The sequence below is a fragment of the Pseudorasbora parva genome, chromosome 18, assembly GCF_024679245.1.
Source record: "Pseudorasbora parva isolate DD20220531a chromosome 18, ASM2467924v1, whole genome shotgun sequence".
NCBI lineage: Eukaryota > Metazoa > Chordata > Actinopteri > Cypriniformes > Gobionidae > Pseudorasbora > Pseudorasbora parva.
In genome coordinates this window covers 25014156-25041494 of record NC_090189.1, presented here as the reverse complement: position 1 = coordinate 25041494, position 27339 = coordinate 25014156, and the positions used below count along the sequence as shown (strand labels likewise).

At 38.6% G+C, this 27339-nt stretch overlaps 3 protein-coding genes across 3 annotated transcripts; all 3 read right to left on the bottom strand.

Moving 5' to 3' along the window:
* Window positions 1-11040, bottom strand: otub1a (OTU deubiquitinase, ubiquitin aldehyde binding 1a). The gene is made up of 7 exons (XM_067424424.1): window positions 10889-11040; window positions 10400-10461; window positions 9626-9724; window positions 9307-9425; window positions 2191-2275; window positions 859-1053; window positions 1-560 (listed from the first exon to the last, which is right to left on the bottom strand). The coding sequence occupies exons 1-7, from the start codon at window positions 10932-10934 to the stop codon at window positions 363-365; spliced, it is 804 nt and encodes a 267-aa protein (XP_067280525.1). The 5' UTR covers window positions 10935-11040; the 3' UTR covers window positions 1-362.
* A 521-nt stretch (window positions 11041-11561) lies between these two features.
* Window positions 11562-14287, bottom strand: cox8a (cytochrome c oxidase subunit 8A). The gene is made up of 2 exons (XM_067422990.1): window positions 14085-14287; window positions 11562-11950 (listed from the first exon to the last, which is right to left on the bottom strand). The coding sequence occupies exons 1-2, from the start codon at window positions 14202-14204 to the stop codon at window positions 11840-11842; spliced, it is 231 nt and encodes a 76-aa protein (XP_067279091.1). The 5' UTR covers window positions 14205-14287; the 3' UTR covers window positions 11562-11839.
* Window positions 14288-17522: 3235 nt separating this feature from the next.
* On the bottom strand, window positions 17523-24756 carry slc22a6l (solute carrier family 22 member 6, like). Its single transcript, XM_067424221.1, has 11 exons — window positions 24394-24756; window positions 23587-24068; window positions 22075-22178; window positions 21815-21969; window positions 21521-21689; window positions 19961-20084; window positions 19756-19871; window positions 19460-19674; window positions 19165-19273; window positions 18128-18331; window positions 17523-17962 (listed from the first exon to the last, which is right to left on the bottom strand). Exons 2-11 carry the CDS (start codon window positions 23971-23973, stop codon window positions 17869-17871), a joined length of 1677 nt encoding a protein of 558 aa, XP_067280322.1. The 5' UTR covers window positions 23974-24068; window positions 24394-24756; the 3' UTR covers window positions 17523-17868.
* Between the last annotated feature and the right edge of the window lie 2583 nt (window positions 24757-27339).

The following is a 27339-nucleotide window of genomic DNA, read 5'->3' as shown; positions in this document are numbered from 1 at the left end:
TACTGCAAGTTATTTTTATTCCGATGAAAGTCAAATACAGTGATAAAGCAATTTCCATTCCTATCATAAATGACAGGCAGTCTTTAACTACAATAAACAAACAAAAATAACTAAATGAACCAACCATATACTGTATATAAAACTGAAAAAAAAAAAAATTCTGATGAAGGTTATTCAGAGATAAACTGTACAATGTCCAGTGCCTTGTATAAGATTCTCCAAAATTTTGAGAGTCTTGGGGTGGGGGTTGACAGGAAATTGCAATGTTGAGTGCTGGGTTCACATTTCACAGGTTTAAAGTAGAGTCAAACCCACAGCACAAAGACAGATGAGGCCTTTAGCAGCCGACAGGAGCAGATCTTCTATTTGTATAGGATGTCGTAGTGGCCCGGTCGGTAGAGGAGGAAAATCTTGGGCTCTCCACCTTCAGGGAAGATGTGATGATTAACTGTTCCTCCCTCTCCTCGATCCATGTACTCCACCTGGATACACACGTTTAAAGCCTGAGCCAGAGCGATAATGTGAATGTGATCACTCTCTTTGGACATGGGCTCCACCTCCTGGCCAAAACAGAAGGACATGCTGGGTTAAAAATGTTGCAAAGTCATTGAAAAACAGGTTAATTTACAAAAAGGTTGTCCAATCATGCTCCTGGAGGGCCCATCTCCTGCTGAGTTTAGCTCCAACCTTTTCTAGCACACCTGCCTAGAAGTTTCTAGTAACCCTAAAGACCTTGATTATATGGTGCAGGCACGTTTCATTAGGGTTGGAGCGAAGCTCTGCAGGACAGTGGCCCTCTATGCGCAGGATTGGACACTCCGATATACAAGAACTGGATACAAATAAAATCAGTGTTACCTGTTGGCAAAACTCTCGAACGGTGCGGCCGCCCTCTATGAAGTGCTGGAAGAAGTCTTCCTCTCTTTGCAGGTACCCAGAGGTCACGAGTCGCAGATAGACGACAAGATAATCCGATACGCTCTGCTCATTAAATGAGTTGAGCAGCTCACCTACAGATGGTTGCTTATCACATGCCTCAATCAGGTCCATGAACTGAAATGAACAAGACAAAAGGAAAATAATTATGCAAGAAATTAATTTAAGGTTATAACCCATGGGTAAATGGGAGTTATTAGATCTCAAATTTTGCACTCCTTTTCATACATATTTGTAAGTGTAGCGTGAACGTCCCTTTTATTTATATATATGAAATACACACACACTACCCGTCAAAAGTTTTCGAATGGTAAGATTGTTTAATGTTTTATTTTAAAGGAATGTATGTAAAAAATGTATTTCAATTAATCATGAAATGGCCCTGATGCGTAACTAGCCATTAATAAATCATGTTAATTTCAAATATCACTGACAACAGTAGTCCGGCCAGGATATTGTCATTTAAAAGTTGTTGTTGCAACCTCAACTGATGTTGATGATGTCATGTGTTTTGGACTGAAGCTCCACCCTCCACCTATCCACCAATCACAATGTCAGTAGTGTTTCGGCATCCGGATGCCAAATCTGCTCTAGTTACCACAACTACAGCTAAAATGTTTCTGCTGGATCCTGCAGCCTATCTGGCAACCTTGAGTCAGGGGTAGGGGGAGAGGGGATACACCCCTCTGCAGTAATTGAAAGGGATTGCATTACCAGTTTTGGCCACATTCTTACAAACACTTCCTTTAAAGAAGTCTCTTCTGCTCACCAAGGCTGCATTTATGTTGTTTGAAATACAAAAAAAGATGTAATACTGTGAAATATTATTAAAATATAAAATAACTGTTTTCTATTTGAATATATTTTAAAATGTCATTTATTCCTGCGATCAAAGCTGTATTTTGAGCATCATTACTGCAGTCTTCAGTGTCACATGATCCTTCAGAAATCATTCTAATATGATGATTTACATCCTCCCTCACATCTCCCCAACCCCATTTGACAGAAATGAGAGAGGGAGGGGGAGATGTGAGGGAGGATTTTTCAGCCGGGACTTTTTAGTCCTATCGATTTTCAAATAGTTGTATCTCAGCCAAAGATCCAAAGCACAAACCATACATCAATGGAAAGCTTATTTATTCAGCTTTCAGATTAGATATAAATCTCAATTTAAAAAACATTTACTCTTATGACTGGATTTGTGGTCCAGGGTCACATACACAAATAACATTGGACTTATTTTTAAAGACCTACTGTGTTGTGAAAATCTTCAATGGTGAATTCTGTGAAACCTTGGCTCACCAGATCCAGTTTACTCTTGGCAGCAATAGCCTTGAACCTGCCAAGTAAACGGAACCAAACAGAAAGGTTACAGGACCTTCTTGAGACCATAATCTTTTTCTCATACTTCAACAAAAAATATCTCAACAGGCTTGACACAGAAATCAGTTTGTCTGTCCACATTTAAAAAGTGAAAACATTGCGCGTGACGATGACTGCTAGAGATGCTCCGATCAGTACTTTTGGGGCCGATCACCGATTACCAAGATCATGATCTGCCGACTGCCGATCACAGAATGGCAGGGGAATAAGAATCTTTTATCTATAATCTTGCAGAGTTTGCACCATTTGTAGAAATGAAACTAACTCTAAATTAACTGTATTGAGAAAAAAAACTCTAGAAAGAGGCTAGATTCAAGATCTTGAAGAACCACCAAGTGTTTATTTTAAAAAAAGAGATAACTTTTACTGCTACTGTAGGCCATCTTTCCTAAATAAGGCAGAGTAAAATAAAATTATTCCAAACAGAGGGGTTAGGCAGACCAAGACGCATCAGATCAGCTTAATGGGATGTAGCCTCTTAAAACACTGATTACATTTAAAGGGGGGGGAGAAATGCTGTTTCATGCATACTGAGCTTTTTACACTGTTAAAGACTTGGATTCCTATTCTAATCATAGACAAAGTTTCAAAAACTAATGTTGGACGTTTGTTGGAGTATTTCTGTTTTAAAAATACTCCTTCCGGTTTCTCACAAGTTTCGGAGAGTTTTTTTCGAATATGGGTCGGCTTGACGTTGATAGAGCGGAAGGTCCTTGTATGGGCCGTACGGGCTCTTCTCCCGGAAGGGTGCGCGCGCGCGGAATAGCGGATGCATGCGACTTCAACGCTTCAGCACAGCATTCCAGGAAGGCAGCGCTGCATTTGAACCGATTTAAACGCAGAAATGACGGGAAGTGGCACAACATCACGCTTCAGTCGCGTCGCAAAAGTGGATCTCCACGGTCACTGCTGTCACAGGACTTTACGAAATCAACAGTTACCAAAGAAGTGTGTTTTTGATGGAGCGGTGACGATAAAGGTTCGCGGTTGTGCTTTAGAAGCAGGTGGTGAGTAAAACTGCTTCAAATGTCTATGTTGTTGGCTATCGTCGCGTGAGTAAACATCAGTAAACAACACGATCGTGTATATCGTTAGTTAATTTATCAATGGAGCATGCAATCTATGGTGTGTGTTTAAATACATTTGTTTAGCTGACCACTATAGGTGTCAGTTTGTTTATTGTAAAACCACCCAAACTTAAACCTAGCGTTATCACAAAGCGTGCTTCGTCATTCAAATGCGCTAATGGTTACTCCATTGTTGTTCTATGTATAACGTTACACTTAGTCTGACGTGCAAAATCGTTTTGCTTGCTACTGCTAATGTTTAGTCGAATACAATAGTCCATAAACCAAATCATGTCCTCATAAACTGAGAGTAAACCCACACAAATGTTGACAGGTCACTAAATAAAGTCCATACCACAGAGACGGAAGTCCTGCTGTTGTTGCTTCCCCTGTTCAATTTATTTCAGCCTCCGGATCTGATTCTGGATCATATATCTATTAGTTGAATCTGATTTAGGGTAGCGTTTTCTTCTCCACGCTTGAGGACGTCACCGCTTTGCGTGCACTCGTCATTCTTTAGCTCCGCCCACATGACACGCCTCCAGCCGCTCGTTTTTTCCGGAAAGACTCAGTACAGCCTATCTTTCTTTTATAAATATAATAAAACTAAAGACTTTTCGGAGATATGAAGGATGCAATACTACTCTATAGGTACTCAAGATTGACATGAGATTGACTGAAACTGAGTGTTTCACCCCCCCTTTAATAATTGCCAGCTATATGTAAAACGTGTTACACCAAAACTGGATAGTCACAAAGGACAAAACTATGGCAAGTTCTTTTTCTAACTTCACTTAGTGTTTCACTATGGGAATCACTTTGGGATGGACCAACTACGGAAGCTCCAATGACACCACGTCTATCTTTACAAACAGGTTGACCTGAGATCAGGCTCAACCTCCACCTATATCACTCAGGTTGACCCCTCATGAAGTCATTCGCGCTTTCTTCCCGTGAGGGACTACAACAAGCTCTCTCAGCACGTCCAACTTCGTTGCTGATTTCGCTGAACTGTTCAACAGGCGAACCGTTATTGGATTACTCCACCGAACGCGACATCAGTGGATTGGACTGTGTTGAGCCACATCGGAAACACTGAATAGTGTCCGCGTCAAGGTGAGCTATTCTCTTCGGACTATCGCGTACTAAACTATGGCGGTAGGTTTTTCAGTGACGTCAAGTCATCTTTTTGGGCTTTTCGCGTTGAGGCGAGCCATTTAAAAGGGCTAATTACCCTACTTTACCATCAGACTAACGTGTTGTGACGAGTTGTTGAATCACTCCTCCAGACATTATGTCGACGGTCATTACCCCCGCCAAGGGGAATGAATCGAAAAGCAGGGAGGTGGCATCCCGCCCGTGTCCATCCTAGGGCTGGGCGATATGGCCCAAAAAAATTATCACGTTATAATTTAGCATATCAGTCGATATCGATAAATATCACGATAAATGTAAAATCTTTATTTCTTTAAAGTTTAAAGGCATATTTTTGCTCATGAGTGAAATATGTAGAAAACAGACAGTTAGCTGTAGTTTTAAACTATCCTTTATTGTCAAAACATGACAAACACTTCCCAAACAAGTGAACAATTTATTTAAACTGAGGTAGATTTATTTATTAAAATCTTAACTGTGGTCAGCATTTTTTTACTCAACACTATATATCAGTAATATATCATTATACAGGGCTTGACATTAAGCATGTTCATGTGCTTTTCCTTGGAACAAGTACATCGTTCAAGCTTGTCCAAGTAAAAAATTAGCTTGTCCGGAAAAGTGTGTTTGTGTGTGTGTGTGTGTGTGTGTGTGTGTGTGTTTGTGTGTTGTAAATATAATTTATTCTGAAGCAATATTCTCACCAGTGTTCAATCAGCTTTGACATATTTAAATCTGCATATTTGTGGTTTTTATTTTTATTGAATCATTTGAAATTTGTGATATTTTCACCTTTTATAAAGGGCATTTTCCCTTAATCTTATTAACTATAGGCTAAGCTTCATGTTTCATTTTATATTTGTAATTTTGATCAATACATTTAATTAAAAATAAAACACTATAAGGGCTGTTACCAATCAAATTAAATAATTTACACTGAAAAATTACAACAGCATTAAATAATGTTTTGAGATTTGTAGTTTTGAATAGACAAATAAGACATGTTGAAAAGTATGTTTAAAGATCAAATTAAACCACCAGTAGGTGGCAGCAGGTGGCCGTCTTAATGAGCGAGTCATTGAGTCGTTCATTCAAACGATTCATTCAAACAATGAATCGTTCATTTACACACGTTGTTGTGAGACGCGTTGCGGTTCTGCTGTGAACGATTTTCGCAGCTGAAACAGAACAAATAATGCAATATTGAGTGTTTATATATTTAATTGTCTAAGTAAAACACTAAGAACGCAATCGGTCCAAAAAAAAGCGTTTTAAGAAACATTTTGAGGCCCCTTCTCTTGCCTCACAGTGGATTGGTCCACCGTGCATCTCACCGACACATACACATACACAAACACACCTCACCGACAGTGGGCTGGTCGGGAGAGAGAAAAGTTCAGTATTTGTGGATCTCCAGTAAGGGCTGTCTAGTCTATTTTATTCATTTTAAACACCAGATGACATTATTTCTTTTTTGATACAGGCGATGCGGAGTCATTAATACATCACCAAAGACAAACAATTATGATAGCGATGTACAAGTCCGATGTTTTAGTGATTATAGTTTGGTAACGTTAGCCTGTTGTAAATAAGTCACCCACTACAGCTAACAAGGTAATAAGCCGGTGTGTGAATGTAGTTAATGTAGATTCACCGCTGTGTTGGGCTGCATGTTATATGGAAGGACTTTGAAGAAACAAGATAATTTAATAATTAAATTCTGTGTGGTGAACGTGAACCTATGATAAGCAGTCCACGCACGTCGCTCTGTTTTATGTCGGATAGGATCGCTAAAATATCTCCAAACCACTGAAGTTGAGCGAACTAACTTGTCAACGATATCTGTGTCCTCCGAGCTGGCCGTGAGCGCTGCATTTTCTTCATTATTGCTCATTTTTATCGCTCCACTTCACTCCGATCCTCCAAGCCTGTCAGCCACAGACTGTAAACATTACCGCGTGCAGCACCCAGGCGCCCGGTCTGCAATACGCATGCGCAGCATTACGCATAGCGCGTAAGCATTATATCGAGAATTTATCGACCTGTTGTTATCGTTTTATCGAGGAAAATTATATCGTGATAATTATCGTTATCGTTTTATCGCCCAGCCCTAGTCCATCCTCATGTGGAGCAACAATCTCGGGCAGGGACCCCCATCCTATGTGCATCGTGTGCATGGGCTCAAAGCAAGCTCAAACGTTGCTTGCGGACCCTCAAACATGCGTCCACTGTGCGTCAATGCTGGTGAAAATTCTGGAGAGAAGGCTGAGAGTGGCGGTGGCTAGTAGCCAACAAGACCCATGTCTGTCCGGAGCCATTTTGAAGGAAATGGGGCGACAGCTGGATACAGGGGTGCCAAACCCAGCACTATGGGATGAAATATGTGTGGTGAACGATCTAATTCTCCGCTCTTCCCGCGGTGCGGTTTAAGGTTGTGGCCATGTGATGGGCCTGGCCGTGTCAGGTGAGAGAGCTATATGGCTGATAGGGCGATATCCTGTCAGGATTGAGCGACACTTAGAAAGCGGAGGTGATGGACGCAGCGTTCGACCCAACTAAGGGCCTGTTCGGACCAGCTCAAGAAAATGAGAGAAACCAGCTCCCTGAGGAAACAAGAGGATGAAGCTTTTAACCTCTGTTTACCACGGAAGCAAACACTGCGACCACCCTCTCAACCAGCGCGGCTGGGCTTTGTTGCAGCCACTGCAGTGAGAGGGAGACAGATAGGGGCCAGGAATGTGAGACCTGCTCCCAGCGGACAACAATCTGGCCATCGTCCAAGGTCGGAGGGCTCCGGACCATGTGGTAAGCATTCTTTGCGGCCGGGGCGGCCAGGAACCGCCCGTCCCACCCCGAGGACCGGAAGAAGCGTGCGACCTGACACGTGAATGTTCCCGTGCACTTGTCTCTCGGCCCGCAAAGAGAAGAAAGGGGCCAAACCCTGTTGTTCTGAGTTCAGTAAGGGCTCTCGTTGTAAGTAACCCAGTTCAAAAACAGGGAGAAAATGTTCAACAGTGTCACCAAGCACTCAAGCAACACATTGTTCTCAAACGCCCATCATTTCAGGGGAATACTTAATAAAGAATGCACTATCGCATCCAAGCCACGAGCTAAGGGCGATATGCTCCCCGAATATAACAAACACACAAATAAATGTTTCTCTATGTCAGCCGAGGGCGATATATTGCAAAGAAATCCAAAAATTAAAATGCGTCTCTCTAGCTTCGCCGCGGGAGGGAGCGTACGCTTCTCTAAAGGGGGTCAGCGCAGTGAAGTTAATGACGTCATCAACGCGCGCCAGCGAAGGAGAAGTGTACAAGGGACCCCTCTAGGCTCGCATACTCAGTTGGCGCGCACGCGCAGCTCATTCGTGGGTTTTAAATACAATTTCACAGGGATACAGACTTCAATTTGCCATGAAATCACCCAGATTCAATGGCATTATAGTCTCAGTGGCCGAGGGAGAAGCAGCTCGCTCCTTCTCGATTCCCATAGTGAAACACCTCACACACACACATCCTCTTTCAGGCAGATTTGTAACATCTTTAGTTAAATGAAGCTTCTTAATTATTGCCTTGATGGTGGAAATGGGGATTTTCAATGCTTTAGCTATTTTCCCACAGCCACTTTCTATTTTGTGAAACTCAAAAATCTTTTGCTGCACATCAGAACTATATTCTTTGGTTTCACTCTTTGTGATAAATGATTATGGGAATTTGGATTTTATGCCTCCTTATATTTATACTCCTGTGAAACAAGACATCCTAGCTGGACAATTTCATGTTCCTTGTCACCCTGGTGTGCTAAAAAAATTAAATATTAATGTAAATATACTTAAGAGATATTTTACTCATTTAAAATTTTAGGGGTACCAACAATTGTGGCCAACGTGTTTTAGAGAAAATAATTTATTTCATAATGTGATTTATCCCCCATTTTCAATTATTTTACTTAAATAAAAGGTTGGATTTTTGTGATTTTTTTAAGTAAAAGGTCAAAAGGATAAACAATGCAGTTTTTTTTTTTACAGCCATATTTGATCATATTTAGCAGGGGTACCAACAATTTTGACCACGACGGTAATAAAGAATCAATTGTAAATTAATAATGGTCAAGTCATTAGCTAGTCATTACAAAAAAACAAAAACAAAAAAAGTTAGTCCTTACAAAGTCGCAGCAGTTAGCCATTCAAGAGCAGTGGGTTTTATTAAGGTTCATCAAACAACAAGACAAAGAGAAACTCAGAGACAACGGTTAGGCTACATGCAGTAAGACAAATGTTAACGTTCACTCGCGAATCACGACTGGCCGGGGTTTAAGTACATACTCGTCAAGATGGCAATTTAGTACATACATTTTGTGTGTATTTGTACTCACATTTTTGTGAGATGGGCTGTGTGTGTGTCAGGTGTGTGTGTGTTAGATTACGGTCTCTTGGAGAGCGTGTGAGTGCTGAGTGAACACTGGCAATACTTAAAAATAAATGCAAATGATAAACTTTAGTGACGATGCATGACAGGCGCACGTCTTTGTGTCGTCAGCATGTGATCGGTTTATGAGATCGGCCTTTTTAGAGACTATCGATTAATCACCCCCAAAGCGATTATCGGCCGATTGAGATCAGTTGCCGATCGATCGGAGCACCCCTAATCACTGCCATGAAGAACACATTTCATGTTTAATATCTAGTTTTGTAGAGTGGGAATCATTTATTTAGCTAAATGAATAAACAATGTTCAATTAAATGCAGGCTGGCAGGGGTTACCTATGTAATTCTTTGCTGTCTTCAAGTAAAGACTCCAGATGTGAGAAACCAAAGGCTCTGTAGAAACAGTTCCCATCTGGCCGTGTTTTGCGCATACATGAGTACTTCTTCTGTAAGTCCTGTTGACGAAACCATTTAACTTGTTGAAAAGAAAAGCAAGAGATGCTTGGATATATTTGCATATACCATTACATATCCAAACATTATATTGTTTCTTAGTTCAGGGTTATGCAACTAGATTACTGACAAAGATAACAACATAATAATAAATTCATAACATTCTATAAACACTTATGAAATATTGAACAGGTTCACTTACTTTTATCTTCTGCTGGTAAATGCTGTCATCATCAGCATACTCTCGCTTGAGGACAGACAGATCCTGTCTTTCTGACACCAGAGGAATACTGGTTGCTATCTACAATGATATTCAGGATGGGTTGAAGATTGGATCTTGTGATTTTTCTTAAAATGGTACCAATGAATTCCTTTTGACCAATGAATTCCTTCAGTCTTCCTGTCATTCATGATTACTGGATAATGATTTTTCTTTAAATAAACAATAAATGATAAAAATACTGAAATTAGACCTAAAACGTTTTTTTTTTTTTTTTTTTTATCACTGCAATACCCGAAACCCTGATACTTTCCAGATTTCCATAATCGTAGGAACACATTTTGCTTGATATGGCTTTAATCTGTTATTTTAGTATCACTGAAATACTATATTTTTTATTGTTTTATTTTCATTTATTTTTTGTTAAAATCATTGTTTTTGTAACCACAGTTTTTGCCATTTTATTATTATTTTATTCATTTTAAATCTTCATAGTTATTATATTTTTCCATTATAATTATGTTAGTACATCAATTAAAACTAAATCAAAATGAGAAATTCCTTGGCAAATAGTTGAAATAAAAAGTTTATATATATATAAATTCGTTTGATTTATATAGTGCTTTTCTAGACACTCAAAATGCTTTTACAATTTATTGTTGTAAATTACTTAACTAGAAGAATACCTTTAACTCTAGAGGCGTATAAAGCATCGCAGGTCATTACAAATGAATGAGTAAATGGCTCAACATTTACCTCTTGCTGTATCTTATCTTGCTGTGCAATAATGGCTTCATCATATGCAAGACAATTCAGCCCTGCCAAACAAAACAAAAAATTAAGAGCAAAATATTAACCAATATGCCTATTTCTTGATAAGTGGCAAAAATAATACTTAACGTTAATTCCCCAACATGGTCAGGAACAAACGTTAGTAATGCTGTTAGTACGGGTGTAAAGGTATTTGTTTCCACATTTATTAAAAACTTGTGACACATTTTTGTTAAATGTTAATATTGAGCTAGTAATCGCTTACAGAATGATATAATGATTTGGACACTGAAACGAGTGCTTTACACATAAACAATGAACCCTCAGCTATTGTAGTTAGCTGGTTAGCAAAGCGCTAGCTGCTCATTCCTTAGCTCCTGCCTGGGCTCTATAAAGCTCAAACCACAAGCGACATGTGCAAGCCGGTGTAAACAAAAGTTGGTTCTGGCCAAACAGCGGTAGAGAGTTTCTCACCATCAGCCTCTTTTTGAGAGATCTCTTGCTGTTGCTCCTCCGCCATGTTCCTGCAGAACAGTCATTTCCGGTCACCTGATTGATTGGAACGCCTGGAGATGACCCTACTTCCGGTGAAAATAAGGAATCTGGACTTTTGTGTGTTTTGAAGTGAGTTTCTCCCATAAAAGCTGGAGGTAAGTATACATCTTGACGTTACTAAGAATTAAGAACACATTTTCTTTAAGCCTATGATTTTTCACCAACGAGGCAATGCACCAGTGGCAAGCGTTTATAGAACTTCCTAAGCATTATCTTAAAAGAAAAATAAACTAAAATACTTCTATCATTATTTTATGACGACAGGCTAAATGGTTTACACACACATTTGTTTGTAAAAGTCAACGTATATATTTTAATAAAATTATAATAATGATATAATGGGACCATGTGGTACTTACTTCCGTTAATGGCTGATGATTTGAATCAGGTGTGCTAATTAAGGAGACTATTAAAAATGTGCAGACAAATTTTGAAAAGCACTTCCAAATGGGCTTTCTTGAATATCTGATTTTTTCCTTTTCATAACTGAAAAAAGATCAAGACAAGGCCTGGTAGTCATTGGCTTTATTTCAAAGCATTATATAGTGTTTTTTTCCCAGTAGCCTATTGCCAAATCAAAACAGAGACAGACTTTAAGATTTAAATAATGGTTTATTTCAAATGTAACAGCTCCAGATAAGATACACCCATGACTGTTTGTTATTACACAGTTGGTAACAGGAAGCAGATGCTCTGTGTAACGAAGACTGGAGTGTTTGGAGGAAAGAAACCAGTCGCATGGAGAGGTAGGTGGGTGGCTCAAAGAAACTGTTCTGCTGTTCAGGTAAGTCGGAGGTCTGTGAGATGGTGGTCCCAATGTGTTAAAAGCAATAAAACCATACAAACTGCTTTCAGTAAATGACAGATTGATCACTCTGATGCAGCGGAGTCCCTCTTTTTGTAGTTTTCCAGGTTGGCCAGAACCCAACCAGCTGGTCCCAGGATGGCAAGAGAAAATAAGGCCAGACCAATTGTTGTCTCCTGTAAAAACAAACAAGACCCAAACGGCTGTTAGGTAACCATGTAACATCTTGTATATTTTGACGATATTCATTTTACTCATGTACGTACATCGCACAATACTCATTTTACATGGAAAAATGCTCTTGACTGAATCACTTTTGATACTTTAATAGGGATTAATTGGTATTTTGGCAAAACACAGAAACGGCACAACTGGGAGGGTTGAAAAATAAATAAAAAATCCTTAGCATTGAGCCAGGGATGTGCACAGGAGGGTTGCTCAGGTTGCCCGGGCCACTACTCATATGCCCTTCTCAATTCATGTTGCCCTTCCGAGGTGGAAAAAATTAATTATAAAAATATATCGTACAATGGATGCAGAATTTTACGTAGGCTTAGATGCAAAAAAAAAAGAAAAAAGTAACACCTCATTCATTTCCATATTCAGGCACTCGTCCAAAAGTGAAAGGCAGTAGGGAGAACGCAAACTCTGTTTACGTGGCTGCAGCGCTGCACGCGAGCGGCACTAGAAAGAGATTGTCGCGGTTGTCGGGTGAGACGACTTAACGTTGTCAGAAAGGTGAAACAAACGGCGATCATCATCAAGTTTCACGAAATGAATTAATCTTCATAAATCTACTTTTTATATCTGGACTCAGGGCATAATAAACATTTAACTTGTTCATTATCATTACCTGTGAAACTGTTGATTTCTATGGCAGTTAAATTAACATGGTCTTTTTAATTAGACTATTGATATTGACTGGTTTGAGTTATTTTATTGGTATATGCAAGGGACATGTCCTCAAACACACCATAATGCAGGAAATGACACCTACGAAATGTAAAAAAAATTCAGAGCCACCGCCCCTCAAAAATAATCCTGTGCACGTCCCTGCACTGAGCCCTGTATAAAAGTACAGCTAAATGTGACATTTAATTAATGGATTTATGAAGCTCATTTAAATTATAAAATGGTAATTATAATTTAATTTTTTTTTAATTAAATGTTAAAAATTATGACTCTCAATCATATTGCAATGTTGCATACCCACAGGACCACAAAACCAGTCATAAGGTGCATCGGTATTTATTTTAGCCAACAATACATTGTATGGGACAAAATGACATTTCTCTTTTATGCCAAAAATAATTCATAATTTAATAAATAATTTTATGCCAAAAATAATTAATAGGGTTCATGTCCCATGAAGATATTTTGTAAATCAAAACCAAACCAAAAAGTTCCAAAATTTGCTATCAAATTTATTAGTAATAGTTGCATTGCTAAAGACTTTGTCTAAACAACTTTAAAAGGCAATATATTCATATTTATACTTTTTTGGCACCCTCAGATTCCAGATTTTTAAATCGCTATCTCTTCAAATATTGTTCCTTCATAGCAAACCATATATCAATGGAAAGCTTATTTATTCAAATTGCCGGTAATGTAATCGCAATAAATTAAAAAAAGAGATACTCATGACAGGGTCACATATGAGATTATGAAACTAGAGTATAACCTGGTTTCACAGCCAGCATTAAACCTTAGTCAAGTTAAGACATTTTAAATAGCTTTTTTATAAAAGTGCCTTTAGAAGAACAAAAAAGCCAGTTTGCAAAAAAAATTGTACTGACATGTTTTAAGATTTGCCATTGCTCCTGCTTTCAGTTAAAACAGCTCAAACATGCAGTTTGGGACTAGGAAGACTGTAAGTTAGCTTAAATATTAGCTTACTATACCTAGTAACGTTAGGCTACATCAATAATATACTGTATCTTACTAGTATTTAACAGTATATTACTAGTGTATATGTCCCTGTATACCGTTTGAAACGTTAATTTATTATTTAAGTAAAAAATTCACCATCGATCTTTATCATCCAGAAGCACCCCGACCTTCTGAATAACCGCTAAGTTAACGTTATAGGCCGATTAGGTTTTGTGAGCCGTTTCAACCGCAAATCAGTCCAAGAGCGGTGCGACACTACAAACATGGTCCATTCAGAATAATCATTTGAATTAGAGCTCAAACTAAACTGATTTGGTATGATTATGTAGGTTTCCGGTTATCACATTGAGTCTAAAGGTGAATGCCAAGGAGACCATGGCCTTCCCTTTACGTAAAAGCCAGCTCTCTACATATACTCACAGCCGGCCCTAGCGCATCCTTGGCAGGTCGTGAGGCGATGTTGGCTCGCTGGGTGATGGTTGATCCCCGCAGAGCCGGAGCAGTGCGGATCCGAGCAATTCCCCGCAGAAATCCAGACATCTTGCTGCACTAAAATAGAGTATGTAATGAACAGGAAGAGGGAAATGACACCGGAATGAGCGGCAGAACTGCAGCAAGCGCTCATGGGAAAAATCCGTCTGCGTGTGGGAGTTGTAGTTTTTTGTTCATAACCCATTTTTAGTTCCTTAGACTGTTAAAAATAAACATCTTGCACCGCCACTAGTTATACATTATTAAGATTATTCATTACAGTTGTGTCTTTATATAACAGTGATATGAACAGTTTCTTTGTTATGATAGCCACTAAACCATCTTATTTGACCTCTTACATAACTGCCTGGCTTTAAAAAAAACAAAAAAAAACATGATGAACCCAGCAGATTTTCATTTAATACAGCATTTTTCTTCTTAAAGTTTCATGTATGGCAAAAAACAAACAAACAAACAACAACAACAAAGGAAAACCTCTTAATGTTATAATTTTCACGCTTACGGTGTTTCAGGTTTATTTTGGTCATTGATTCTATATGCATTTATATACCTTGACGTTGACAAAGTGTTGCCTAGGAAAAAGTATATTTTGTTACACTTCCAAATGAGGTCTAATGGGTCTAATGCTATTTCTTGCATCACTTTTAAAAAGAGTCTCATGCTAATGGACAAAAAAAAACGAGTTGGCCGTATGACAGGGTGTTTCTGTGCCAAATCCTCTCAGGATTTGAATTTTGGAAATGTTTTTTTTCTCTTTTTTTCCCCCTTTCAAGTTTGGTCCTACATGACTTCATAAAGGGCGGAACTGTTTGTATGGGCATTTCTGCCCATTCTTCATTTAGATTATAGAAGCTGTTGGCAGCGCTGTCATTTTGGTTTTAGATCACAAAATCAACAATGCCACTAAAGAAGTGTGTTTTTGTTTGTGAGGGAACCATAACCTTGTTCAGCTTCCCAAATAACCCAGCGTTAAGGAAACAGTGGTTGCAATTTGTTTTTTCCAGAGCAGCAGCGGAGTGTTTGTTTGTTCCCAGTCACGAGTTGAAACCACAGGCGGTGAGTGAAACTGCATCAAATGTCTGTGTTTTCTTGGCAATTGGCGCGTTATATTATGCATATAGAAACAACATAAGTGAATTGAAAGTTATCCAGGGATAATGACATGGTGTGTGTGTGTGTGTGTGCCTGTCCATGACTTGTGACTCTTTAAGCTCCGCCCACTGCACAAGCTCAGCTGTTTTCGGAAAGAATCAGTACAGCGTATCTGTTCTTTATAAATATGATAAAACTAAAGGCACTCCAGAGATATGAAGGATGCAATACTACTCTAGATACACAAAATTAACATGAGACTGGCAGAAACTGTGTAATATGTACCCTTTAAATATCCTGTTATAGAGGGAATGCATCGATGTCACTTTCCCGCCATAACACGCCCCCTCAGCTGGGGCTGAGTGGCAGAAGAGCTGCTACATAACTGGAGTTAATGGAGGAAAACACGAGTAGAGTGACGAGTAAACGATCCATACAATTTACCAAAGATTCAGTGATCCATGGTATGCAGTGAAGAATCATGTTTTCCTGACATTTTTAGGAGCCTGATGTCGAAATGAATGTTTATAACTGTCATTCATCACATTTTTCGAGTGAATCCCCCATGTATATGTGGATGGGTCAGTGTATTGAAGTGTATTGTAGTGGTGGTAATATACTTTATAATTACTAAAAGCTGTCTCTCATTCAATAAACGCAATCGCACAAAGTTCTGCAGTGAAGTTGGTAATGAATCTTTTATTTTAGCAATGTCTGCACTTACAGAGGACTGACGCGCATGTTTAGCTGAACTCAGCACCTGGACAAACCACTCGAGCGGTGAGTGATTGCAAATTCAACACCTGTGATTGGCCAATTGACCACGTCCCCTATTTTGCATGTTCTTATGGGCGGAGGGTTAGTCAACAAACGGTTCTAGTGACGTCATTACATCCCTGCACTTCCTGCTGTAGTCCAAACCGGCCGTTCGCTTGAAAGGGAACTTCTGTTAAATAAAATATCTCGCTTGCCATTAAACTTTGAGCTTTGTAATTTTACAGGTATTATTTATGCTCTTACAGCAACATTACACACTAACTAAAGTTTGAAAGATGGAATCGCGAAGAACGGGACCTTTAAAATATAAAACAAATATAAAAACTTTCAGGACTGTGTGTTCTACGGTGGCATCCACAATGAGCAGGAAATAGTATGGGAAAGAGTTCATCGCAGTTAAAGCATGGCATTGCCTGACTTATTCAGAGTTATACAAAATCCCAACGGAGTGGACATAAAGTGAGAACACAACTGTTGGCATCTTATATGGAAAATATAATTACTTTTTTATTATTTGATATCTTTCACATCTCTGCCCTTCAATTTCAATTTATTCATTTGTTGCCTTTTAAACACTTTTGTTTGGCAGTTTTACAATACAATTTAAATACATTTTCATGTATTTAAGTATAGAGAATGTATTTTAAAAAAATACTAAAGAAAATATTTTGAAATATAAGCAATGAATGCCCTGCTGCGTCTACAGATAGATGTAACTTTTTAAGTATTTTTGTGGGCTTTTATTTTTAAGGGCTTATTGTGTGTTTTGTTGCTCATATCAAGAGTCAGTGTGCAGTATTTCAACTTGAACTTTTGTACAGGACAGTACAGTAACTGTATTTTCTTTATTATCCAGCCCACTATATAATAGATGTTTATCTACTTGTTATATTTTTAACAGCACTGTAAAAAATGAATTAAAAAAAGTAACAAAAAATGTTTTAAATTTAAGTTTAGTCAACACAAATATCCAAGTTTTAAGGCAACATGGACATTTACTTTTTAAGTTAATGTTTTTTTTACAGTGCTGTTAATATAATACTGTGGTGGACTGGAGACTACAGAAAATATGCACAGTCCTGTAGCAAAAGAAAATACAATAGTGTTTCAACAGCTTTCCAGAAAATATTAAACATTGACTGCTCCCAGCCATTGAATTAGAAGCACCCTTGCAGCAGTTACCTTTTTTGTTAGTTAATGACAAGGTAATAAAACACAAAGTATAATGTTATAATGCAAATAAAATGAAAACGTATTTACAATGATTACAATAATAATAGCTGTGGAAGCATGTAATCACAGTCTGTTAAAAGGGTCCATACTGGACTATTTGTTTGAAGGATATAATTCGTAACCAAAATATCCCAATTTATTATAATTTTTTTAAAACTATTGCTATCTGCATACAAAACCACTTCTAGAAAAACAAACATCTGTGCATTACAATAGCTTTGGTTTTCATATGACATATTAACAAAAAAAAAACCACATACCCCATTCATGAAAAATTGTGTTCTTTATTTCTTTTCATCATTCAAGACAAGTAATAAAACAAAAAATGCACACTCTCATCCACACACAAACATTTATACTATATAAAACAGTAAAAGATTTCTAAAGAGCACACATCTCTATGCGAAGCTCTATTTTTTTACTCTGTACAAGTAAATAATACCTTTATCTTATATTAATTACAGTCAGAAAAACATGGAGATGCATTATTAATCATGCAAAATTCAAAGAAACCCTTCACAGCCGTTGGTTGTATCATATGAACCCTTAAATTCTCTTCTGCATGTGTTCCCATCATACTGCAGTCAGATAATGTAGTAAAGTGACCATCTCAGACAGACTCTTTCAGGAGGACAATGCTGGGATCCTTCTTGGCCAGATCCTCTTTTTCAGGTGTTCCTTTGGAATTTGTCCGTATTAAACCTCTGTAATAAGTGAAAGAGTCAGAAAACATGTTATGGTTAACCATTTATAAAAGACACTTTGCTGGTGTCACTTGCACAACTTTTGACGTGATATCAGTTGCATAATGTTGGATAAGATTCTTCTAGCACAAAACTTTAATGTGTGTCAAGCCACCACTGGCTCACCTGTCATCCACATCCTGGATAGTATCAGGCAAAGATTGTCCAAGGGTTTCTGGGAGAAAGAAGGCGAAGATCCCACTGATAATTGGAGCCCCTCCGTAGATAAAACCGGGTAGCCACGAGGAATCCTCTCCCAGAAGAAGCACCATGGGGGCCACCATTGCTCCAATCCGAGCCATCATGGACACCCATCCCATTCCGGTCTGACTAAGAGGACATGGCAGAAAATTGCATTAGTTGACATCAACAGCACTGAAAAATTGTATAGGAATCTGGGAGTTTTGTTATTGATTGTCAAAAAGAAACAAAATTATGTACAAACAGGTCCACCATAGACATTGAGGGAAACAAGACCCACAAAATTAGAAGTGGACAAATCCTTAAAAGCATAACTCGGGTCTTTAGTAACCCAGGATGCAATTCACTACCCACCCATTTTTTTAAGTTAGACATGAGCCTTCTTACTATTCCTCAATAATTTAGTTATAAATAATATAACAAGGAAAAAAGATGAAATGGCTCAGCGATTTACTGCAGGGCAAGTACTGAACAAAATCAGATATGTGTCACTTTATGGGGGATCAGGTGAAGAAGCTCTCAGTGATCAAAATATGGATTTTGAAGATGTTGAAAATTAAAGTTTTGAGAATTGTTTGAGAGTGAGCCATGCCAAATGTCCTGGGAAATAAGTTTTGAAAAGAACACTGATGATGGTATAAAACGTCTGCTCCAACTGAACCCTTCAAACGCCAAAAGGTAACAAAATATGCTTTATTTTATTCTTCTATAATTGTTCTAATATCAGGTGAGTTTTTTTTATTTTTTATTATTATATGTGTGCATATTTCCAAATATATATGTTTGTTCTTCTGTCCATTGGGTTATTCCCTTAAATCTTTTCACTATTTGTTTATTCATTATAAAAAGACCATCACAACCCTTCCCCATTAATGTTCGAAACATGGTTACGACCCTGGACAAGTGTGATTTAAGCTTTGAATCATAGGGAATTTAGTTTGATGGTTTTAGGCTTTAATTACCGGATGACCGTAGGATACAGCTCTCCAGAGTACAGGTAACAGCAGTTGAATGATGCAGCCAAGCAGCCCTTCCCTATCACTGCCAGACTGGTGCGTAACAATTGCAGGTCTGCACATGCACATGAAAAAAGTGTCACGAACACATAGTTCCATGATCAGCCATGTGAGTGTCAAACTTGAAATGCCATGTCTCAATTTCTGTGGTGTTGAATAACAGAAACATCCAGATCTCACTGGGATAAGAGTTTTTGAAAACAAATGACCCTACGTGACAATGCCAGACTCAAATTCTCACCATAAGGCACCAGAAGATTAATGAGTATCATTACGCCAGCCAGTACAAGAGCTCCGCACTGAGATGGTCTTCGTCCTAACATGCTCATGGATATCGTAACCAAGATTTTGGCTGGTATATCCACTGCTCCAAAGATGATCTGGATAAGATAAATGCTGACCCCAAATTTCTGCAGATCCATGGAGAGGCCGTAGTAGGCGAAGCTGGTTGAGAACCTGAGATGTTAGAGTTCATAGGTCAAAAGTGTGGTATAATTCAAATGCTGGTTGGCACTGAATAAGGATTGAGTGACTGACCAGACTGCGCTAAGGCACACGGTGATGGTTCTCATTGTGGATGTGCGCAGGAGGTCTAGAGCACTGTAAGATCCCAGTGAACAGGCCATCTCCTTCTTCATGGACTCCTGCAGCATCTGCATGCACAACCTCAACAGAATAAGTATTCTTAATGACCCGGAAAATGCTGAAATTGACAATCGACACAGCCCTCATAAAGTCCTACCTCAAGGTTGATTTTATCAGCTTCTGCACGGCGTCCATTTATGCGAGCCACCGTTTTGAGGTTTTTTACTGCCTGATCTGGTTTCTTGGTCAGGACCAGCCAACGAGCAGACTCTAAGAACCACCTGCAGGAGACAAAAACTCACACATGACTACTGCTACTTATGAGCAAAATATACTTTGACTTAAGTAGTTGACTTCTTACAAGGATTTTTTTCATAGGTGTAATCTGTGGAGGATTGCCGTGGGCAAATTGTCATTTGATGTCTTGCTCGGTTAGCTTATCTGCAATTAATTACGATAATAAAATCTATAATGTGGACTTTTCTGTTTAGTTTTGCTGTGTTCCCAGTTGTTTCATGTGTTAATTCATCTGTTGCCATGATTTTTAGTATGTGTATTCATAGAGAATTTGTAGTCTTCATTTTCTGTTGTTCTTTGTCCATGATCATCAATGTATGTTGCTTGTTTCATTTTTTTTTTTTTTAGGTTCTGAGAGTGATTATTTGGATTTGTGTTATAAAGACTGTATTTTTCATTCCTGCTGCAACCAGTGTTGACAGAATCATGGACTAAAATAGGTTTAGCTGCAGCTCAGACAGATAATTAGCTACAAAACCTTCAGCAAAATGGTAGCCCCATAGAGAGGTACATAAAGGATATTTTTGGGAATTATACCACCAAGTTCCCTGGAGTAGACACATGATCAAATAATGTTAGGGGCTGGATGACCATCTGTATGTCTTCCTCTCACCAAGAAGGGACAGCAAAACAGTAGCCCAGTAAATCAATAATGATCTCTGGCTGGATGATTCTGATTTTGTCATAAAGGAGATGGAAGATGAACATGCCTGAGACTAACTAGCCCCTTCCAGCTTGCAGACACAGCCCTGGCTGTCTCATAACCCCCTGCCAGTGCTATAGTTATTCGGCCCTGTCTCTGTTGGCTCACTTTAGCCTTTTGTCTCCTGTTTCAATTGCCCTTCTCAGCAGCTCGGATCAGCTTTGTACCAAAACGTACTATTCTTACGTAGGATTACAGATTCTAGACTAGCAGTTATGGGCAGCTTTTCCCTCTTAAAGCAGAAGCAGCAGCAGGTTGGCTGTGGTTTGAGTGAGAAAATGACATGCTATTATCAAGTCCATCTCAAGCTCAGAACAGCGATGTCCATTGGGTCCGTGGACAAGCCTCCCCTACCCCCTCTGGCGCCAGGCCTGGTTTGGTGTGTTTTCGCTGCATTCACGCTGTAAACCAGTGCTGCCTCTCAGTCTTTTTCCCACTCAGTAGGGCGTAATCACAGTCACTCCAGCTGATGTTTATTCCCTCTATTACCACTCATTTTCAGTTGTTCTTTGTCTGATCATCTATGTTTACCTATTGTTTCGTCCATGTTTCTTTAGTTCTAAAAAGTGTGTGGGTAATACATTTTTTAAAAGTGACAGTAATGGTACAAAATATTCTTTTTAACATTCTGTTCAAGGGATCTTGAAAAATAGTGTATCACAGTTTCCACAGAATTAAAGTTTGTTCAGTAAAAAATGTCATGAGCAGAAGATGTACCATGAGTAGAGGAAGGACACATAGAAAGGCAGAGAGACGGCCAGAGTGAGCCAGCGCCAGTCTCTGATGTGGTAAGCGACAAGTGCCAGGATCAGTTGGCCTGTGGTGTAGCAGTAGCCCGTTCCTGTGCCCACCACCGTCCGCACACGTGTGGGGATCCATTCCACAACTGAGGAGAAGCAACAATGACACTTCATAATTTTCTCCACTAGATGTCACAGAATACATTGTAAATCAAATGCCTTGCCTAGATGCCAACCTCTTATCCACAGCTGTGTTGTTCACTATACTCACTTAGAGAGAAAGAATTGAGCACTAGACCAGATAGAGCCATGCCACAGCAGACACGGAAAATGCAGAACATGGTGAAGGAGGTGGAGAAGGCAGTACATGTTCCTCCAACTGCCATCATCAGGTTAGAAATCAGCAGTAGAATACGCCGGCCAAACCTGCACCAGTAAAGGGGAATTTAGTTAGTGTGCTACAGCCTTTCTGGGTCAGAAGTTTAGTAAATCTTTATTGCTGTCATATTTAACAGTAAAAGCTTTTACAACCTGTCAGAAAGTCCCCCAAACAGCACTGCTCCCACAAGGACGCCTCCCATGTAGGTAGTTTGACTCATTTGCTTTAGCGCACGCTGGTCACAAACTAAATCCCACTAAAAGAATCAGCATTTTTATTGAAAGCATATGGGGGAAAAAAACATACACTTTCATTTAACTTTGCTTATAGCATGGTGAACAGGCAGAGGCAATCAGTGGCCCAAAAAAGAACTTGGACACAAAAGGGTTTTTTGAATTATTGCACAAGCCTCATTTGTTAATATAGCTAACATGAACTAACAATGAACAACAAGTTTTACAGCCTTTGGTTATGCTTTATTTCAAGGTATCATTGTTACAGTGTAATTACATTTAAGTATTGAGTAATATTAATTAAACACATTTACTTACTATAGGATTAGGGTAGGATTAAGGTTTGGTCTGAGGGTTAGTTGCATGTAATTATGCATAATTTTATGCCAAGCTGTATGAAATTGTGATATCAACAATTCAGTCTGGACTTGTTAAAATCTGTATTCTTGTTATCAGAATTATATTTTCTCTAGTAAAACTGCCATTCAAGATCAGATATCAAGAATGTATTTCTTATAGCATGTAATTTCGAGTTCACATATTAGTAATACAATTCTTACTAGTAAAAACATTTATTTTGATATCAATAATTACACTCTTAGCCTACTAGTAAAAGTATATTCTTGATATCAACAATTTTTGATATCAACAAGAATTAACATTTTAACTAGTGATTTCAAATATTCTTGATATCAAAAATTCAGATTTTTCCTAGTAAGAATTGTATTTCTGATGGTAAGAAAATAAAAAAATGTAGGTCTCCAACTGAAAATGTTCTAGTGACTGATCACATCTAAAATTTTCAGTTGGCCAAATTTAATTTTTGTGAATTAAACTGCATCAATTGACAAAAATTTAATTTGGCCTACTGGAAAATTTAGATGTGATCAGTCACTAGAACATTTTCAGTTCGAGACATTATTATTTAAAAAAAATTTTTTACAGTGTGGTGTGACTTATCTGAAAGTGCAATTACAGATCTCAATAATTATGATTTTTACTAGTTAAACTTTAATTCTTGATATCAATAATAGAAGTATGCGAGTGACAATGTCATTGTTGATATCAAGAATTTGCATCTTAACTAGTAAATAATTAATTTCCTGGGAATAAATAAAAGTTAATATGGCTTGTAATAATATAGTAATAATAGTAATAATTTACTGTTATTACTATTACTATAAGCGTGAAATCCACATGTACCAGATGTGGCCTAGATCTGAGCTGACACTATGTTGCATAAGTGCATGTAATGTGTAACTAGGATTATACCATGTGAATATACCATGTTTGTTCATGGTAGTTCACAGCGTTAGGCTAAGTCATATTAACAGACTTTAGATTTTGTAGAATATGTATTATTAAATGTTGAAATTAACATTATTGTCACTTTTTGCTAATAATTATAACGGACAGACATTGACCACTTACCTCAGAAATAATAGTTGAGCTCATTTCTGACTTGTTGTAGTACCATCCATCCTCACACTTCTGCATTTCTATCTCATCCTCACCTTCTTCCCATAGGCTGTCTGAACTATTGCTGTCCAGGAGCTGCCACTGAGGATGTGTGTAGCGTCTGCAGCGTTCCGGTTGGCCGTTCTGGCCCAGGGGCACCGTTACCCGCAGCATGTCCCCCATGGAGGACATTGAGAGGTTGGCGTGGGGGGCACAGTGGTGCGGTGGCACAGAGGCCACAAAATTCTGCAGCAGGTTATGGCTGGCCATCATCAGGATGGGCATACTTAACAGGGTGACATGCAGGATCTGGAAACGTCCTGTGCTGCCCACCTGCTCCAGCAGGTCAGAAAAGACCATGGCTCAGATGTACACAATAACAGGGAAGTATCTAAATTTGTTTCAGGAACACAATTTATAACCCAACGTTCTGATAAGTGGGTTGTAAAATGTACCTGTGGGAATATAAAGATAAGGTATGTTGGTCAAAAGCCCTTATAGAAAATGTACTTATAGGTTCCAAAAATGATAATTCAGTGCATTGTAATCATAACAGATTTCAATATAATAATTAAAAATACAAGTGTAGATATAATAGAGATGCCAACATATTTTTGCCAATAGTATTGGCACCACTTCATAAAGAGTTTGAGTTCAAGTTAAAGTTGGGCATTTAATGAAAATGGTTTCTACACAGATTTCAGTGTTGGCAGCATGTGCTTCAAATGCAGTAAAAATACAAATACATAGATATGCAGATAAAAACAAGTGTGCACGGACCTGCTGTGTCTTGGGATGTCCTGAATTTTCTCCACAAATGGAACTAGAAAGTAATTCTCAATAGGAGAAATAAATAAAGAAACTGTTATGCGTCGTTGTATAATCAGCTCTTAAATTCCTCAGGCTTTCGGGTGGAAATGCACCACAGTCTTGCCCTGGATTAGAAGGTCCACGCTTAAACCGCTTGTGGCACGAACAGACTTTTCCATGAGGCACAAGAAGAGATGCCTCAGCTAGACTGAAGTTGCTGTGATCCCTCTGGAATCCCTTGGCTAACCTCTGTGCTCGTACCTGCTGTGTCCTGAAGCTGGTCCGGTGTCTGCGCCGGTGGGCTGTTACTGTGAGGAACAGAGAACAGCTCAGGGTAGATGAGTGTGCTGGGGTGTTAATGTGAAAAGAGGAGGGGGGATTGTGGGTAAATTAATTACTTTAAGGCATAACTCTGCGTAGCTGAACATTTTGTCTACTTGAGCAATTATGAGTGAGACAGAACAGGTAAGAAAAAGTAGAAGAGTAACCAATGATGCTTATCCTATGTCCTCTATCAAAGTTCAAAATGTACCTCATAAAAATGCACACACCTGCAATATAGGTTATGTTCAGTCTTGTGTAAAGCCATAAACCTGATTGACTTGAAAGAATAAGTCACTTCTGAAAAAATATATATCAGATATCGGTTTTGTTGGGGTGTCATCACTGTGTTTGATCAGGGTTTTCAAACATTTTAAGGACCCCCTTGCGATGAACCCCATTTTTTGGGATTTCCACCTGGATTTGGCCTACCCAAATTGAAAAGCTTCCCATACACACATACAGTGGTCTAGGTTAAAAATGTTGGTGTCATTTTACAGGAAACCCTTTGAAGTTACATAAAACACTGCTAAAAGTGATAAACATGTAAGTATATGTTGTGTAAGCTGTAACCCCCCACCAAAAAGTAGGCACTTTTTGATTTTTTTTCTCCATAAATTCATTTTTGAAAGTGTGTAACTCAGGCCCTGTGTGCTCTAGGAACCTGCAGTTTGGGCTGTTTCCACTTAATTCCAGAAAATAGTGGAAAAAAGAAGTTTGTCTGTGTCATGTTGTATGCAAGATTTATTCAAATGGGTCTGAAGGGATGACCCCCCTTTTTTCCCCCTTTCCCCCCTCCTCCAACCCTGCTATAAAATATATACAGGTGCTGGTCATATAATTAGAATATAATCAAAAAGTTGATTTATTTCACTAACTCCATTAAAAAATTGAAACTTGTATATTATATTCATTCACACAAACTGATATATTTCAAATGTTTTTTTTCTTTTCATTTCGATGATTATAACTGACAACTAAAACCGAGTTCACACTGCCCAATTTTTGCCCCGATTTTGACTCGCCGACAGGTTTTGCGAAATTGCAGACAAATGCCCGAGATCATAGGCAAATCGGTGCTTGTGCACGCGAGTCACTGTCATGCAGAATGATCAAAGACACGATAAGAGAGAATCGCTGGCGACTCGCCGACGCCCGCGAGATATTTGGCATGCTAAATATCTGGACCTGTCAGCGATTCTAACTCCTGCTGTGTGAAACGTGTTCTGACTGAAAATTACATCGGCGAGGACCGACAGCCAATGAGAGAGTGAGATAAAGGGCGGCGGGAGGTTCAAGGAGGAGTTATAGAGCAGACTATCAGTATTGTAATAGATACATTTACAATTCTATCAAACAGAAACAAAGCCCAAACATTTGCACGTCCAGCTGCAGCAGCAGCAGCACATTACAAAATTATTTATTTACCTCAAAACTCTCTTTGCAGAACACAATCCTTGCTCCCTCTCTCTCCAACAAGTTCCTCCTCCATAATCTTTTTTTCTTTTTCTCCACAAATCAGCGCACAGACGATTTGGAGCACAAACTTTCTGCAGTTTAGCATTTTTAATAACAATTCCAAGTCTCGTGCGAAAACTCCGGTCTGGCGCACGTGTGATCTCGCGTTATTTACTTTTCACATCGCACGTGTGTTTAGTTGAAAAATGTAGTTTGCGGCGATTGTTCCTCCTGTATAGTCTTGCCGTGTGAACACCCCTGTCGCTGATCCTTCGTGCAGTGTGAACACAGCAGTGACTGAATGCTACCCCAGACAGTCATGCAGTGTGAAAAGAGCAGTGACCCAATGAGTTTGAAAAACATGCAGTCTGAACTAGGCTTAAAGAAAATCCCAAATTCAGAATCTCAGACAATTAGAATATTGTGAAAAGGTTCAATATTGAAGACACCTGATGCCACACTCTAACCAGCTAATTAACTCAAGACACCTGCAAAGGCCTTTAACTGGTCTCTCAGTCTAGTTCTGTAGGCTACACAATCATGGGGAAGACTGCTGACTTGACAGTTCTCCAAAAGACGACCATTGACACCTTGCACAAGGAGGGCAAGACACAAAAGGTCATTGCAAAAGAGGCAGTTCTGTGTCCAAGCACATTAATAGAGAGGCAAAGGGAAGGAAAAGATGTGGTAGAAAAAAAGTGTACAAGCAATAGGGATAAATGTCTGTGTGTAATGAATGAATATAATATACAAGTTTCACTTTTTGAATGGAATTAGTGAAATAAATAAACTTTTTGATGATATTCTAATTATATGACCAGCACCTGTATAGCTTTTCATATATACACCCAATAAAACAATTTGGATCACATGACACTGAAGACTGGAGTAATGATGCTGAAAATTCAGCTTTGCATCATAGGAGTAAATTACAGCTGAAAAATATTAATAACAGTCATTTTGAATTTTCACAATATACCCTTTAACTGTATTTTTGATCAAATAAATAAGATATGGTAATGTATATAATACAAAAAGTATATACATATTAAATGATTTAAATATACATTTTAAAACTGTATGAGCCATCTGTGTATATTTCTTAATCCTAATATATTTAAATCTAAGAGAAACGTA

Coding starts and splice junctions, on each gene's coding strand:
- cox8a (XM_067422990.1), bottom strand. CDS start 14,204: ATGTCTGGATTTCTGCGGGGAATTGCTCGGATCCGCACTGCTCCGGCT. Junction 11,951..14,084: donor AGGATGCGCTAGGGCCGGCT/GTGAGTATATGT, acceptor TTGTTTTTACAG/GAGACAACAATTGGTCTGGC.
- otub1a (XM_067424424.1), bottom strand. CDS start 10,934: ATGGCGGAGGAGCAACAGCAAGAGATCTCTCAAAAAGAGGCTGATG. Junction 9,426..9,625: donor TTTACCAGCAGAAGATAAAA/GTAAGTGAACCT, acceptor TTTCGTCAACAG/GACTTACAGAAGAAGTACTC. Junction 1,054..2,190: donor TTGAAGATTTTCACAACACA/GTAGGTCTTTAA, acceptor TGTTCATTTCAG/TTCATGGACCTGATTGAGGC.
- slc22a6l (XM_067424221.1), bottom strand. CDS start 23,973: ATGGTCTTTTCTGACCTGCTGGAGCAGGTGGGCAGCACAGGACGTTTC. Junction 19,274..19,459: donor TAATCTTCTGGTGCCTTATG/GTGAGAATTTGA, acceptor GTGCATGTGCAG/ACCTGCAATTGTTACGCACC. Junction 17,963..18,127: donor ATCCAGGATGTGGATGACAG/GTGAGCCAGTGG, acceptor CACTTATTACAG/AGGTTTAATACGGACAAATT.